Here is a 13,674-nt window from a genome sequence, read left to right as displayed (position 1 = left end):
TAAATTCTATAAAGAACGTATATATCAAAAGAATTTATATACAGGTAGTCCTTAACTTGAGACCATAACTGACCCTGGAATTTTGGCTGTAAACCATTGTGGTCATTGTACTAGGTATAGGTTGAAGACCACCTGTATAAAGAAAAATCTATAAAGAAATTTCAGTAGGTGTCCAGTTGCTTCAGAGGACAGAGAATAAGCCATTTCTTCACCAAATTCAGTTTGATGAGAACCTGATGGAACATATCTTCTCCTGAGAAGTTTTGTGCTGAGTTTTCTGCCTTACAATTGTTAAGATTAAAAAGGGAGAAAAAACAGGTAAAACATGATCTGATGGTTAAAGGATATCAACATCTGCTCTAATTGTCATGAATCATGCATATTGTATATTCATCTGGAATCATCTACAATTTTTTGTGCTTCCTGTGGAATTTGTGCAGTGGGAGGGGAAGCTGGAGTGGGTTGGCATGGTAATCTTATTGCTTCATCACCACTATTTATGGGAATCACAGTGAAGTTGGCTGCAGGCCAGCTGGATAAATTGAGAGAAGAAAGAAGAAAGAAATTAAATTTCTTCTACACATGGAAGGTCGTTTACTTGTTAGTTAGGACCATACCGCTGATTGGAATACATGCTTAAGGAGACGTGAACCAGATCTCCCTAATGTGTTACTTCAAGATTAGTTAGTTATTGGTTACATACAGTATTTCAGCATTCCCAGTCAATATGACAATCTTACCGAAAGGTACCTGGTTTAGGAAGGTCAAACTATTTGTAACATTTGTCCAAAGCAGAATATGAATAAGGTCAATGTCCCAGTGAGTTGAATATGATGAGAGAGGGTACAATTTATTTTCATGCTATAGAAACTGTAGTCATTTGCGGGAACATCTTCAGTTCTAACTCTTCTTTGTTTGCTACATGTCAGAATGAGTTCACTGATATAGGAACAGATGTGATCTTTTAAGATGATAGGAAAAGAAGCGAAAATGTCACATAGATGGGAACTGATGGTATTCTTGCTTTCAAGATCTATGTTTGGGGGGGAAAAGAGGAAGGGTTAAAATGTGTCTACTTATGGGACCAATAAGACAAAAATTGATTTTCTTTTTTGCTAGAAGGGGAAAAAGGAAAATAAGATACACCTGCAAATATTTACTCAGCTTGCCTAGAAAGATAATATCTAAAGCAGGCGTAACTGGCTGGGGAATTCTGTGGGTTGAAGTCCACAGGTCTTAAAGTTGCCAAGGTTGGACACCCCTGATTTAAATAATTGCTTCTTTTCATTTTAACCTTAATGAACTTTGTTAGAAAAGCTCCCCTTCCTGACAGAACTTCCTCCCATGGGACCCTTGCCTTATTTCACTCTGATGGTTTCTTAGTAATGCATAAGCTTGAATTAGTGTGAAGACTATCCATGGTCTAGGAGAGCAATCCCCGACATTTCTGGCTCTGCAGACCAGCAGCAGCAGTGGTGGAAAGAGGAAGCTTTCGCTCACATGCATGCCGCTTGCTCAAATGGGAGCTTCGCATGCTGCTTGTGTGGCCCCGGTTCCCAATGGACTGTGGACCGGTTCTGGGCCATGAATCGGGGATTGGGGACCCCTGGTCCAAGAAATAGAGGAAGCTCTGGTGCCCATCCTAACAGGGTTGGGACCCTGAGATTGACGTGCTCAGTTGCAGGCCCCTCTCAAAGAGCAGAAGTGCTCCTCCTTTATGTTGTTAAAGAAACAGTGAATAAAACCCTTTTTAGAAGGATATTTGGGGAGGACAAACTTATCTAACTGTAGTAATTGTTCTTTAGTAGTATTTATGTTTTTATTTATTGTGGATTGTTCCTGATTTCATGAATCTTTTGTGGACCTTGTGATCTAATGAACCCTTTTTCCTTCATTTATAGTAAGTCACCAAATCAATGGAAGAGGCAACATACAAATGTTTATTTAAGTAATCAGATGTAACCGGGCATGTTTTAAATATTGTGTTTTCTGCTCTGTCTTGATTTCTTTCCATCTTGTGAATTTATATTGTCTAGTCCAAATTCTAAATTATTGTTCAAAACCATCTAAGACATTTTAATTGAGAAGTCCATTATAATTATTTCACATGTTTACACAAATATTTTGTAATTGTTTAAAATGTGTCCGAACGTATGGTCTAACTGCATTTTTTGTCTTGCAATTTATTCCCATATAATCCTTAGATCACCGTTCATGTAATCTAGGCCTTTGACTACAAAGTTATTTTTCTTAAATAACCCAGAAGACCCAAGAGATTACTGAAGCTCTGTCCTGATTTCACTGTTTACCACAAAAAAAGTTTTAAAATAATTAGTACATTTCTTTTGCTTTTTCCTCACCTTGCTTTTAGAAGAAGGTTTCTTAACTCCAAACCTTTGAGTAAGCCTTTCTGTGGTGAATTCTTCCCACTTTTCATCTATTTGGCACTGTGCTTTTATTTCATACTTAACTTCCCGTTCTTTCTGTAAACTGACAGGACTACGCTCAGCAGTGAAGTAAGAAATAATTGGATCTGCATGTCTGACTCTCTGAAATGACAGGGTGGGGTGTAAATTCAATTCTTTCCTCACCTAGGTTTATTTGCTGAAGTTATTCAAAAGCCTTTACTAATAAACCCCTAACATATGATAGGATATCATCTCTCCACTGGCACAATTTAAGGATTAAATGAACTTTTTTTAATAGAAAGAGATTATTTTGGCAAGAAACGCAAGGGGAAAAAAAGATTAAACAGAGTGATGAGAACAAAGATCAGGAGAGAAAAATAGTATAAAATTTCTCTTTCTCTAATGCTGCCTAGGACTTTCTTTCAGCACATTATCACTATAGAGTTCAACTCAGGACATCCTGAGTCATATGACCAAGCAAATCCAATCATCTCTGCATACCAAGGTGTAAACTTAAGGCCTGGATCTGATCTTGAAATAACAGATCAGCTGAGGAAATCATTGGGGTCAAGAGAGGACCAGTTACCCTCCTACACACCTTGATCATACAATACAGAACTTCAAGAGAAGCAGGAGTTAGTGTTGTCCAATATGACACTCTTAAGATAAGTTGTGCCTTCATTCCTAGAATTCTTGACCAGTGCAAACAACTTATCTGGAAAGCATCTGAGTAGGAAAAGTGAGTTTATTGGATCTGCAAATATCTAGCTATCTAGACATAAATGGAACATAAGCTACCAAAATATTTTCCCATGTGAAGGCCTATAAAATAAATGGATACTGCCCCAGAGCACCCACACATACACACACAAAAATTTCAGCAAGGCTCCATTATTTCTTTCCTCCTTACTGCCAGAAATATTAAAGGTGTAATCTTCTTTGTGTTTTTTATCACGTTGAATGCATATTCTAGCTCAATTTTTTAATTCATGTTTATTTATTCAAATAAAAATGTTGAAAATCATTTGATGTCACAGCACGCTCTGTCTATCCTGCTAGCGGTCCCCAACCTTTCAGGCACCAGAGACCAGTTTTGGAAGAAAAAATTGTCTTCCATGGGGGAGGGGTGATGGTTTCACATGCAACCTAGATCTTGTGCATGCACAGATGAAGCTTTGCTCGCTCACATACCACTTGTGCGGCCCTGGTCCTAACAGGCTCCAGACCGATACCAGTCCACTACCCAGAGGTTGTGGACCCCTGTGCTAGAGGCTTCTTCCTCTCCCAATCCTTTCTTCAGAATTCATTAGATTAAAAAAAAAATCCTTAACATGGGACTTACTATATAAAGAAGAGGCAAAACCACCAATACTAAGCACTTCAGTTATTTCTTTTCAGGTAAACATATGTAGATTATTGTTCCCCAAGCTAATTTGCTCACTATATGAATATATTTTCATTTTCCACTGTCAACATAAGTCAAAATAGCTAAAGTTATCCTTCTGGGTGTAGATGATGATCGCCTACAATACTTTCAAACAGAAATAAATAGTCCGAATATTACTTTGAATCTCAAGGATCATAGAAATGCTGTTCTTACTTTCATGTAAAAACTGTATGCTGAAGCGTCATGTTTTATTGCTTTTAGCTCAAAGAAGAATCCATAAATGGAAATTACTTCTGCATGATATCTTGGTTCCTGAAATAATCAGCATGTTAATGTATATAAATAAAGGCATGCTATTCCAGTGTCTTAAAATATCAGAAAAGCATCAGTTATGAGAAATAAATAACTCATTAATGCCTCATTAATTCTCTACAGGAAAATTATCATTTGTATCCTTTTACTAATCCCTGTTAAGAATTTTTAGAGCAGTGAAATACTACTTGTTTCCTGTATCATTGTCCACAAATAATGTAAGTTATTAACTGAGATTCCATACATGTATATATTACATTTGTATTTGTATACATAGTTTGTAAATATCCCAGATTTTTCAAAAAAAATATTGTTGGAAGAGTAAGAAAAATACAGAGACTAATCTAACCAAACTTAAGCATTTTGATGTCTCATTCAGTTCGGTGAGAAAATTTAGCATGTGTTTAAGATTAAAATACTTATTTTTTCTCAAAGTAATCCCACCGAATTCAATTGGACTTCTAATAGATATATCTAGTATAGCATTGCAATATCATTTTCTCATCATTGTAAAATCATTGCAATGCAAGCCCATATGTGTTTATGCAGAAGTCAGTTGCATAAATTTAATGGGATTTATTCTTTAATCGAATTTGTATAGGATGTATCTTACGTACATTTAATTTGTAAGTATACAAAAAGTTTTGAATATCTTTGGGTAGAATTATGATAAAAACAAATACATTTTAAAGCTTCCATAAACTTAGTTGCTGTCAAAATAATATTTTTTTCTTTTTTGTTAAAAACAGCAGAATGAAAATCCCAATGCCCTGCAGATATATGTTACAGTATGATCTCTATTGCCCACCTTCAATTTGCCAATTATAGGTGGGATGTTAGTTGAAAATTTCTACAGTGTAGACAGATTAGGGATAAATTGTATTACAGTCTGTTTCTTTGGTTTCAGCAGTGCACTTTATTCCCATCAATATTGCCCTGGAAGATTGTGTAAGAGATTCTGTTGACTGCATTTTGTCATTTCTCCCACTTAATTTAGCAAGTTCTTCACAGCTTACCTGCGTGAGCATCAGACCAAATCTCACTGCTTGGGTGTTAAAGTCTGCCTGAAAGGCCATGTCACCACCATTCTGTAGCTGAAAGGAAAATAAAATCTTTCATATTATAGCATCCATAAATTTGGTCTTTTTATTTAAATATAGTATGTAATAAAACTGAACAGAAAATGCAATTGAACCTCAGCCGTATGCCAATTTTCTTATCAATTTTATATAATGTCACAAGTTTTCTGTTTTGGATGGCATTTATAATTGCTTACATCATTGTTCCTTACATCACACTAGCATGACCTGCTTATGTGAGTCATGGCATAGGGAAGTTCAGTATGTCATGCAAACTTCAAAACTTAACTAAGTGGCCCAAAAGATCATGAGCTTGCCCATCTGAAATTTTGTAAGATTTGGGCAAAAACAGACATTTTGCAGATTTTAGAATTCTGCTAAGTTCTGCTAAGACATGGATACAATATATTGTCACCCATATCAGAATCATCTGTAATACTCTCACAGATGACCAAAGGATTATATTTCTGCCCTTTATAATATCTTGTAGAATGATTGACACAACAATAGTTGGATGACTCTAGAAAGATGCTATATTTGACAGATGAAATGACCCAAACTCTTAAATCTGATATCTAAATGATAATGGTTTCATGGCTCCCTGATTTTTCCACCATTCCTGACCTTTAAACTGACCTATTAAATGATTTAACTGAACTATTTTTCAAACAGAGAATGTTCAAACATGTTCAAACAGAGAATTAGTTACAGCAGGATGAATGGTCAGTGTGTTTCTTCACAAAGTAATGAAAACATTCACTATTCCTATTTATAAACTAATATCCAGCACCTGGTAAACTTGTCTGATCTCAAAAAAGAGCTAATCAAGGTCAGACAAAAAGTGGGACATTACCTGGAAATGACAAAGCTATAGACTAGACTGTGGGGGAAGGGTGTTGAATAAACATCTTGGAAGGCTGGATTTGCAAAGAGGTTGGGGGTCAATTAATCCGTGGAATGGCTTCCTTCCAGAAGTTGTGAATGCTGCAACACTGGAGGTTTTAAAGAAAAGATTGGACAACCAATTGTCTGAAATGGTATAGGGTTTCTTGCTTGACCAGGGTTGGATTAGAAGACCTCCAAGGTCCCTTCCAACTCTGCTATTATGTTGTTCTTTTACGAAGACAGTAGCAAATCAATTCTGTTCACTGCCATGACAACTACATGGTTGTGTACATTCAGTTATCAGGACTTGGAAAAGACTTTTTTTTCTGCATCACCTTCAAGTCAAGAGAAGTAAACTCTTGCTTTTTTTCCTTTCTTTTTTTTGGTAAAAGTCTTTGCAAAATAAGAGTTAAGTATTAATTTGCAGTCTGGACAATGCTATTGCTATACAATGTGGTGAAACTGTTCACTTTTCATATCAGCTTCATTACACAAACTTAGAAGTGATATTAATATGGCCATACGTGTTTGTCCAGTATGTTCTACTGTGTTCTATATTTCTGTGTCTGGAACTGGGTAATGCCATCAAATATAGAAGTACAGTCCCAAATTAAAGGTTTTTGTTTTAATGCAGGGTCCCCGCACATATACAAAGGTATGCTGTGAGAATATCTGCTATGAAAAAGCTAGAGTTTAAAATCAATCCAGACTGAGCCATTTTCACACTAAGCATACCAACTCACTGCATGGTAATGATCAGACAAGATCCTTGTAAGCCACGGCAAAGGAAAGAAATTAATTTCCCATAGCTCCTCTAGATGTCTGCCTTTGGGAAAGACAAAAGCAACAATTCAGTTGTTTCATTTATATTATTCAGTATCAAAGAAAAAGCTGTTTCTGATACAATAGGGAGAATAACTTATGGGCAAATTGGCTAGGTAATGGTATAATAAGAATATAACAGGAATTAATATATATGAGGTGAAGCTGGGTTTTTAAAAACGCCACAGTTTATGAAAGAACATGAACAGTAGCTAAGAAAGCTTTGGGATAATTATTCCTCCTTACTTTCTAAAATAAGATTATTATGCAACAGGCATTGGACAAGATCCCCTTTATAGATCCTACGTTGTGAAACCCATTCCTTCAGCAAAAGATATAGGATAGTCTGTCTGCTTTTGGAAACCATTCACGGCTTATCTGAGGATCTGCTGACTGGACAAGGAATCTCAGCAAGGTACTTGGGCAATGGTAGTACCATCACTAGAGTGTTTGGAACATTTTATGCTGTGAACCGCCCAGAACTGAGTTGCATCAAAATTGAAATAATTAATTCACTAATTTGCTCTTCTCTTCTTTCGTTGAATACTTCCTGCACTATTTTTCCTATTCCTCACTGACTACTCACAAACGCTTTCAGCCTCCTGGCCTTTTATCTATGTATCCTCACCCATTAGCCCTACCTGTCTATCCTGCTACACCAATCTGATTATTTGTATCTGGCAAATTATACAACAAAATCTTTTCTTCCTGTGTCACTATCTCCTCCATCACTGCCGCAATCATGAATCTGTCATTATGAAATTTATCTGCAGCCCTTCCCAAACCTTAGGAATCTGGATTTAAACCCAGTGAGCTGTAGTGGTACAACTTAATTCTTTCCTAACGTATCAAGATTGATTACGTTTAACTTTAGTTAGTTTTTTGTAGCTTAGGCTCTTGTGCAAGACACAAGTGCCTTTTTTAAAATGGCCTTTGCCTTCCAATTAAAATGCTCTGAAAGAAGCCTGACAATTGCTCAATAAAACCCTAGTTTAGAAGCACCTTAAGGCAATTCGTTATTCCCGGCTGCACTTTTCACCCAGTGCTCATTCCTGCTTTTGCTTGTAATGTTAACAGAATTAAACATTGTTAAACAAAAGCATTCTTGTGTCAACAATGCAAATAATCTAAACTTGTCAGAGTTGAAGTTTTGCATAGTCTATAGTCATGCAGGTCTCCCTGTCATGTGTTTCTGCCAGCCAAACATGCCAAGGATCAAGTTTAACAACATTGGCCCAGTTTTCTATTCACCTCCTTTTGGGATGTTCACACAATGAAAAATAGATTTGGCAATCATTTTTGTGTAACCACCGCTAAATATTTCTTATCATTTGCTCACAACAGGGGTGCAAAGAATGTCATTTACCCCAGACTCCTAGAGTTGGGGGCCTCTGTTTTTTTTTGGGGGGGGGGATTAAAGCAAAATGGATGGCTTAAATCTTCCAACATTATGGGACATTCATTTCACTCCTTAAAATGCTTGACTCTCTTTCCCCCCAAAGGCTCTTGGCCAATGTCGCAATGCAGTCATCAACATATCATACTAATCTTAAGGTGACCTCAAGTGGAAATTGCATAGCTTTGATTTAGGACAGTGTTTCTCAACCTCAGCCACTTAAATATGTATGGACTTGAATTCCCAGAATTCCCTAGCAAGCATTCTGAGAAATTCTGGGAATTGAAGTCCACACTCTACAATTTTCAAAGTTTGAGAAACATTGATTTAGAGAAAAAATGCATTTGAAATCTATGAGGTGGAGATTTTAAGTGCTTCTTCTAGATTGAAAGGAGTAAGTATACCATCAGCCTGCAAATGAAAGCAATTATTGTTGGAGCTTACAATATAGCTGAGTTGTTTCCTTTAAAGAATGTGAATAAAGACGCTTTCCACTCACTTATTCCTTTGCCACCACAACAAGTAGACAATACATTTCACATACCGTAGCTGGAACTATATACGTATCTGATGTACTGATTAAAAGCTAGACTTGGGGTATTGGGAAGATTTGCCCTCACTGGCTAACATGTGCCAACCACTCTCTTTCAACCCAACCTCTCTCACTGAGTTGTTGAAGACAAGTGGGAGGTGGTAGTGTTGTGGATGTGTGTTTGTGTGTGTGTGTGTGTGTGAGAGAGAGAGAGAGAGAGAGAGAGAGAGAGAGAGAATTGATAAATAAGCATGATGGTTTGGAGTTATAATTCCATCACATCTGGTGGGCATCAAGTCAAGAAAAGCAGTAAAAAATGTTAGATCTAAAGATGGAGTCAGATTTCTTTTCTTTTTCACTGACTTGACCTGAAATAGTTGCACAGAATGGTGGGCAATGCATATGACAGATCAGTCATCAGAACAGAATGTTGCATGGTTAGATCTACTGTCACAGCACTGATTAATTCTTGGAGAACTTGGGTGTGTCAAAGCAATGTGACTGGGCTTGGTCACTCCCAAATGAGTGATTCATGCTGTCAAAGCCAGCAGAGCCATCATGCTTGTCACAGACCCATCCAAGTAAGGACAAAGAAAGCAGGACTTACCTGTTTTGGGGGCCTGGAGCCCTACCAAATCTACTATCAATTAGATTATGCTTTTTATAATGTATTATACTTTAAGGTATCAAATGTATGTTTATACTATTTCCTTATATATTATTAAACAAGTGGTTGAAGATGAAAAAATATAAACACTTTACAGATTCAAAGAGTTATTTCCAATAACTACTTTTTCCTTTATTTTTTGAAGTGTCAGTGAAAATTAATTATGGGGTAGAAGTGGGACTGTACAAAATTTGGAGTCCCTTTCCTTGATTGAGAAAATTTATAAAGGCTTTGCAAGGTGTCAGGAGATATCATAGTTCAATCAACTTGTTCCCAAATGGAAAAAATATAACAGAGAAAATGTAGATAGAAGAATTTTAATATATATTTTGTATGTATTTACAGCTACATGCTAATAATTTTCTTTAATATATATATCTATGGGATACTTTGAAACTTGTTTTGTAAAGTTCCATATAAACTGTGTTGATAGAAATTGTTTGCTGTCCAGAAATACCGTTTATGTCACTGGCTCTATCTTACTGAATTGATGGATGTTTACAAATAAATATTGGTTTTTGCCATCACAAAATTTAGGACATCTGATTTTCTGACTAATCCTAAGTTGAAAGAAGAAAAAAAAGTAAACTTACTTGAAGTGACACCATGTAAACGGAGAGACTGAAAAATAGCCATGTATTGCTGTCCTTCTTCCCTTTCCAAGAAGGCACATGTCTTGGGTAAACTAAAGAATCAAAATAATGGAGCAAAAGACTTGATTCAAAGCTGACACAAACATTATCACTTCCTGAAACATTTCATTCTATAAACATTATTTTCTTCATGGAAAGCCTTTGCAATGCAGTGAAAAGTAAAATTCAAGGCACACACACACACACACACACACAAACACCTGCCTCAAAGCAAGGCACTATAAATAAGGTGATGGGATAGATGCCCTTCCTTCAGTAACACAATGGCCACTGGAAGCACGTCAACCTCAAAGTCTTCATTGTGCTGTAGCTCTGTTTTTTAAAAAAATATGTAATAGTTTGTAATTCTTTAAACTCCCCAGGTTGGCATGGGAATTGTACAGGTGGTCCTCAACTAACGGTCACAATTGAGCCCAAAATTTATGTTGCTAAGTGAGACATTAGTTAAGTGAGTTTTGCCTCATTTTATGACTTTTCTTGCCACATTTGTTAAGTGAAGCACTGCAGTTGTTAAGTTAGTAACACGATTGTTAAGTGAATCCGGCTTCCCCCGTTGACTTTGCTTGTCAGGAGGTGGCCAAAGGTGATCCCATGACTTTGGGTCACTGCCACCGTCATAAATGTGAGTCAGTTGTCAAGCCTCTGAATGTAAATCACATGACCATGGGGATGCTGCAGTGGTCATAAGTGTGAAAAATGGTCATAAGTCCCTTTTTTTCCAGTGCCGTTGTAACTTCGAATGGTCACCAAGCAAACTGTTGTAAGTGGAGGACTACCGGTATACAGATTGTGGCAAATACATAATAGCAATAGCACTTAGACTTATATACCGCTTCATAGTTATTTTCCTAATTACAATTAGTAAACTGTACTCCAGATGCCTACATTTGAAATTGCTTCACTGGCTGGCTCATAATTAGCAATAGCAATAACGTTTAGACCAGGGGTCCTCAACCTTGGCAACTTTAAGACTTGTGGACTTCAATTCCCAGAATTCCTCAGCCAGCTTTGCTGGCTGAGGAATTCTGGGAGTTGAAGTCCACAAGTCTTAAAGTTGCCAAGGTTGAAGACCCCTGGTTTAGACTTATATACTACTTCACGGTGCTTTACAGCCCTCTCTAAGCGGTTTCCAGAGACAGCATATTGCCCCCAATGACCTGGGTCCTCATTTTACCGACCTTGGAAAGATGGAAGGCTGGGTCAACCTTGAGCCCCATCAGAAAGCATGCAGGCATGTTGTTCATCCCAGACAAGCACGTGACCAACTTTCAGCTGCAACGCCAGAAAAAAGGTCACTCAGGACTTTGTGAAGGTTCAGAAGGCCAGGGGGGCTTTGCTCCCAGTGAGATATTAGAGTTAGACTACCTTCATTGTCTCCTTAGAGTGCCTCACTATACCCAATGATAGGGTTGGTTCTAAGAAGAGTAAGAACTTCCCTAAACAAGAGACTGTGGGAAGGAAAGTGGAAGGAAAGTGACCGTATGACACAAAAGGAAAGTGACCACATAACACAAAACCATAACATCTAAACTCTGACTTACTAGCTTCATCAGTGTAATTGGCTTGTTGTGAAAACGACAAAACCAAACGCTGCCTAGTCAGTGGAAAGCAGAAACAAACGCCTCTGATCCCAGAATCGCATCAGAGAAGGAGAGAAGGAAAGGTAAGTAACTCGACTCTTACTTTAATGCAATAGTAAATCATGGTTTATTGTTGTATTTATTCCCAGCCAGGACTTAACAGGTGTGTTTCTATACTGTATTAACATTGACTGGCCTGTCAAAATTTATTTCGGGAGTGATACGCAATATGGAAAGCTTAATCTGGTAATAAAACTCAGAAAGATTATGTGCAAGGTGCCTCAAAGATTGCTCCAAAGGTTGAATCGATTCTTAACTGGAGGTAATATCTAACCAGCCATTTAGGTGGTTATATAATGATTAATAAAAGCTACACGCCTCATTTCAAGGCTCAGGCTTTGCCAACGCGGGTGAAAGGAGCAGCCCTGAGTTGGTAGACTAAACAAAGCTGTCAAAGGTTCACCGATCTAAGCTTGGGTAGGGTTTGATAAACAAATCAAAATTTTCAGATAGTGGAATTAAAGATTTCTATACTATTCCTCAAGCAAGTCTTTTCTGCATTATTTCATACAAACATGTCTAGATGGCCTTGTTACCTAAAGTGTGTTTAAAACACTGAAAAAAAGTCTATCATCGAGTTCTTTAAAAAAAAAAAAAAACTCTGAAGAATGCACTTGATTTTTTTTTTCTTCTGACAATGTGGTGCAGAAGAGTATGGCCTGAACAAAGTCTGAGGCAGCTGTTAGTAAAACATGAACTTAGTCTGGAAAGACACAAAAGAAGTGAAGGAGAAACTTGAGGTCAGCCCGCTTTCCCTCTCTTTGGTAGCAGAGGGAGGGGAAAGAAAAACTGGGTCACACTTTCAAGATTCTGTCGTTATAGCTTACATCCAATACAGGTAGTCCTCGGCTTAGAACAGTCCATTAAGTGACCGTTCGAAGTTACAACAGCACTGAAAATAGTGACTTCTGACCATTTTTCACACGTATGACCATTGCAGCATCCCCATGGTCACGTGATTTATACTCGGATTCTTGACAACAGACTCATATTTATGACGGTTGCAATGTTCCGGGGTCATGCGATCCTCTTTTGCAACCTTCTGACAAGCAAAGTCAATGGGGAAGCCAGATTCACTTACTAACAACTGCAGTGGTTCACTTAACAAATGTGACAAGAAAAGTGAAATGGGGCAAAACTCACTTAACAGATTTCTCACTTAGCCACATAAATTTCAGGCTCAGCTGTGGCCGTAAGTTGAGGACTACCTGTAATGAAGAATTCTCGTATTTCTTGGGTCTGTTTCCTAATATGATCTGCCTCAGAGATCTAACAGACAACTTCAAGTGCCCATTGCAAGGGAGGAAGGGATTATGAAACTATCAAACTGATAATATTTGCTTTTGAACTGCTGATCACCATCTGTCCCTCAGACATGTCACCAGTGCTGGGATTCAGCCGGTTCGCGCCACTTTGGCAGAACCGGTAGCTAATTTTTTGTTGCCCAGGCCCAGAATGGACTTCCAGAAGCGGCATCTACACAGAGAACCGGTTGTTCACATATTTGAATCCCACCACTGCATGTTACCACTAACTTTAGTAGGTTCAAAAACCATCTGACAAACTAACGAGGTAACTGAATATAGAATTACAAACCTGAAGTTTCTTTGGGCTTCTAGGGTGAATTCTCCAGTACACAGCTTGTACTCTTTTTAAATATCTCTCCCCTTTTGTTTACTGATCTTTCCTACCTCTTGCTTTCAATTAGTTAGTAACTAAAAGTTACTTAGTTGTTAGGTGTCTTCCAATGTTATTTCAACCAAGGTACTATCAACAGAACCTCTAAAACTGCAGCCATTCATAAAAGAAACTCTGAAGGCAGTTATTATTATTATTATTATTATTATTATTATTATTATTATTATTATTATTATTATTATTATTATTATTATT

At 37.4% G+C, this 13,674-nt stretch overlaps 1 protein-coding gene across 1 annotated transcript in view; it reads right to left on the bottom strand.

The window, feature by feature from the left end:
• Nucleotides 1–964: 964 nt before the first annotated feature.
• Nucleotides 965–13,674, bottom strand: part of BTBD16 (BTB domain containing 16) — a 37,219-nt gene continuing 24,509 nt past the window's right edge. The window contains exons 12-17 of the mRNA XM_029284396.1: nucleotides 10,078–10,173; nucleotides 6,815–6,893; nucleotides 5,124–5,201; nucleotides 4,009–4,107; nucleotides 2,361–2,549; nucleotides 965–1,033 (exon numbers count right to left, since the gene is read on the bottom strand). Of these exons, the coding sequence (XP_029140229.1) occupies nucleotides 965–1,033; nucleotides 2,361–2,549; nucleotides 4,009–4,107; nucleotides 5,124–5,201; nucleotides 6,815–6,893; nucleotides 10,078–10,173 (610 nt within the window). The remainder of the gene's footprint in view (nucleotides 1,034–2,360; nucleotides 2,550–4,008; nucleotides 4,108–5,123; nucleotides 5,202–6,814; nucleotides 6,894–10,077; nucleotides 10,174–13,674) is intronic.

Source organism: Protobothrops mucrosquamatus, unplaced genomic scaffold, assembly GCF_001527695.2.
Source record: "Protobothrops mucrosquamatus isolate PMUCROS unplaced genomic scaffold, P.Mucros_1.0 scaffold566, whole genome shotgun sequence".
NCBI classification, from domain to species: Eukaryota; Metazoa; Chordata; class Lepidosauria; order Squamata; family Viperidae; genus Protobothrops; species Protobothrops mucrosquamatus.
Note: the sequence above shows the minus strand (reverse complement) of the source record. Positions and strands in the feature narration are given on the sequence as shown.